The sequence below is a fragment of the Saccostrea cucullata genome, unplaced genomic scaffold (genome assembly GCF_032062105.1).
Source record: "Saccostrea cucullata isolate Sc308-1 unplaced genomic scaffold, CSIRO_AGI_Scuc_v1 ctg21046, whole genome shotgun sequence".
Taxonomy (NCBI): Eukaryota; Metazoa; Mollusca; class Bivalvia; order Ostreida; family Ostreidae; genus Saccostrea; species Saccostrea cuccullata.
In genome coordinates, this window is record NW_026936037.1 from 1 (window position 1) to 3,717 (window position 3,717).

Genomic DNA, 3,717 nt, shown 5'->3' on the forward strand with positions numbered 1-3,717 from the left:
TATAAAATACATACTAACTAGACTCAAATCCTGAGTGTCCATATGAATTTCTTAACGTTTCTTACAAATCATTTTTTTAAAAAGAAAGTTCATTCATAAAAAGATATCGTCTTGAAATAGGCAGAAGGATAACAAGACTAAAAGTATATGTAAAAAGATTTATTTGTAAACACAAAAATAACTATATTTATGACATTCAGATTATGTAAGCAGTGGCGAATCCAGGAAGGGGGATGGCAGATTGGAGTTGGGGTAGGGGAACAAAGCTTCTCCAAAAATTGATCAATTGAATTTATGTATATTTTGGACACAAAAGGGGAGGGCTGGAAAAACGAACTAAAATGTTTTACGGGGTCATTCATCCCCCCCCCCCCCCACACACACATGTACCACATATTAATTAACAAACCTTAAACTTCAGTGAATGTAAAGATGCTACATTAAATTTACCACAGAAAAGTTTTACAACTTTATCCATCCAGAATTTTAATATATTGGAAGCGACTCGAATTTGTATAAAATTTTAAGAACCAGTAATACATTAGAGGTATTTATCTGAGCTTGCCAGAAAGGTTTTCTCTAATTGTAATCTTATCAATAAGAATTTTTTTTATATTTTATTTCTCTAAGACCTTACCATAGTAAATCTAATATTTGAAATATATTTGCCCCCCCCCCCCCCCCCCAACATTTTTCCAGACATAACATTTTATATTTACATTCAGTGTAATTTTCCTTATGAAATTCATTAGAAATCTACGACGTTCAAATTTCTATAACACACGCGAAACCTTGTCACCGCGCGTTAGAATACACCTGTCAGTAGGAACTATATGCATTTTCAATACTCTAGGAACACCTAAATGTAAAATGTTTTATTTCAATTTAATGAAAACTTACAATCCTAAAAAATTAAAGTAAAAATTACCTATCATGATGCTAACGCGCGGTATTCAATTTGTCGGCACGGCCAGGTGTGTTATTGGACCGAAGACATCCAAAAATATGAATTCAATGCTTATTAATAAATATACTATAGAAATATTCATTGAATATTGGTCATGTTCATTGAACATTGGTCTCAATGGGTGTTACAAAAAAGGGAAATCTGTTAAAGGACAGAATGGCTTTGGGATGTAAACCACACAACTCGTTGGATAAAAATCAAAACCAACTATACATATCATGTGAGATCCCATAATTACTCAAATAAATCATTGCTCACAAACTTTATTTACAAATAACAAACTTAATTTGCAAAAAAAACTTCTTTATATGTTCATAGTGGGTTGTCATAGAAACAAATTTAAAATAAATTCCTATTTCTTTTGATAATAAACAATACCACATTTTCATATCATACAAAAAATAAAATAAAAAGAAATACAATGGTAATAAGTGAAAGGGCAGGGGTCTTTCTTACTCCTCTCAAAGAAAAGTTCTGAAGTGCATGCTTAACTATGACAGGTGACAATTGTAATATATTTTTATTGATTTATGTGCATGAGTCTCATGATTTCTTGTATTCTCATCAATGTTGCAGTTTGAATATTGTGATGTTTTTCTTGTCTGAGAGATTGTTGGTAGGAATACAAAGCAGCCTGGGGGTTCCCTGTCACCTGTTGACAGATCCCCAGAATCTGCCATGATATGTCTCTTTGATGTGGACGAATGTACATCCTCTGATCATGATGGACAAGGTTCTGTAGATCTTCTAGAGCTGTTTGAGCTCTCAATCGGTCTACATGTCTATAACACAAGACCTCTAACATATGCAAGAAAACATAGAGTGGGATAGATAATGCAGGGGATTCACTCTGTAACCCAGATCGTTGTTCTGGCACTAATTCATTAATGTAACAGAATGTAACTTCAAGAAAAATATCCACAGCATGTCTCATCTTTGTAGACCAGGATTGTCCCCCTATGAACTCCCTCAACTCATACCATACTGCAACTTTAGCCAAATCATTGATATGCAGTGGTACATACGGCTGTGCTAACATGACCTTTGTCATCTCTATAACTAATAGGGCTTCTTTATATCTTAGTGTCTTGTAGTTAAACATTGCAATGAACAACAAATCAGAAATACCACCAAACTTGGAGGCTAATTTCAGCATATAACTGGATGCTTTGTTAGCCAGATACACCTGTTTGTTTTCAACAGAGGTAGTATTAACCTTGAGTGGTCCAAAAAGTGTAAAAAGGTCGTATAACATAAAAACAGTATTCTGGAGTGCACATGCTGTAAACTTCTTTAGCACGAGAACCTGGTACTGGGTCAGGGGTAAAATTATCAATTTTTCTGCTGCATTGAAAAGCCTTATACATCGGGGTAGATCTGGTATTGGTATATGAGTTAAATACAACTCACGGAATAGATCTAATTCAAAAGAAACCTTGAAGAACAGCATGTATCTATAATTATCAACAGATTGTCTTGGATTTTGTAGGACACTTGTAATACTGGACCTGATACTTGGAATGTGAAGCAGTACTGATACTAAACCCTTCCCATACAATTCATGAAGCCTAGTGAATAAATCCTTTTGTGCTTTACCATGGATATTACTCAGAAACATGTTGTTTTCTGGAATAAAAAAGTTAGGACATACTCCCTCGTACACCCATTTAAGGATAAGCTTATAACAGACCCAGAAACCCTCCAGGAGATTTTGAGGACACCAATGAGGTATTGTGTTTTGTTGAATCACCCAGAAAACTGCTGTCTTAATGTGGTAGGAACACAGTAATTTATCCTTATCACTTAATCCATGATTAATAGACTCTTTTAAGAGCAATTTAAGCAGACCATAGGTTAAGAATTGCAAATGGTTCATTGAGTAGACAAGTTTTTGTTCTGCCAAAGAGAAGGAAATTCTCCATTCTTTGTCTGCATGTTTTCCGAGTTTGTGTCCTATTGCTACAAAATGGCATCCACTTCTGACTATGTCATCAACAACATAAGATGTGGGCCACGCGTGACATCTGTCTATCCATTTGGAGGCAGGAGGAGGCCAGAAATCACAGGCAAAACATTGGGCAAAGTCATACTCTCCTCCCCCCATAACACCACTAAAACACGGACCATGTTCAGTAGGATTGAATGGCTCAACAACTGAACATAAGATTTGTCTGCTTTTGGAACTGGATACATAGAGTTTGTCATTTATTCTCATACATGCATTTTTAACACTTTCCCTGTGTGTTGGTGTCACTAGTTCAAGTAAAGCAAATCCTGGTGGGCTATCGGAACAATCACAGAGAATCAGTGTTTTTGTACTTAAGTCATAATTCTGAGTCTGTTCTAAGTCCCATATAACAATGTGGTCATTTGGCCACATCATTGTGTCCAAATCTGAGTCCTTCAGCCTGAATCCTTCTCTATGACTCCCACTGGTCATTGAAATGTCTGTTAATATTATTTGTATTACTTGATTCATTATCATTTCCTTGAAGTCCATCACCTCTCTCCTCATAATCACCATCTGTGAGGACCCAAGTAGGCTACACAGTCTCACAAACACAGACTCTGACAGATGCTGTATATCCAAGTCCCTGGACAAAATATATGTAAGTGTGTATATTGTGTAAAAATATGCCCTTCTTAAGGTTCATTGATACTCTGAAAAGAGAGATAACTCTACAGATAAGAAAGATAATTTTCTGCAGACATTTTGTCATGAAATTCAGTGAAATTTCATGCCAGAGTTT

The 3,717-nt window shown here is 35.5% G+C and overlaps 1 protein-coding gene across 1 annotated transcript; it reads right to left on the reverse strand.

Moving 5' to 3' along the window:
- Positions 1–1,487: 1,487 nt before the first annotated feature.
- On the reverse strand, positions 1,488–3,482 carry LOC134244640 (uncharacterized). The gene has a single exon (XM_062726896.1). The coding sequence runs from the start codon at positions 3,480–3,482 to the stop codon at positions 1,488–1,490; it is 1,995 nt and encodes a 664-aa protein (XP_062582880.1).
- Between the last annotated feature and the right edge of the window lie 235 nt (positions 3,483–3,717).

Bases quoted from the DNA above. Each gene is read 5' to 3' on its own strand.
- LOC134244640 (XM_062726896.1), bottom strand. From the start codon at position 3,482: ATGAGGAGAGAGGTGATGGACTTCAAGGAAATGATAATGAATCAAGTA.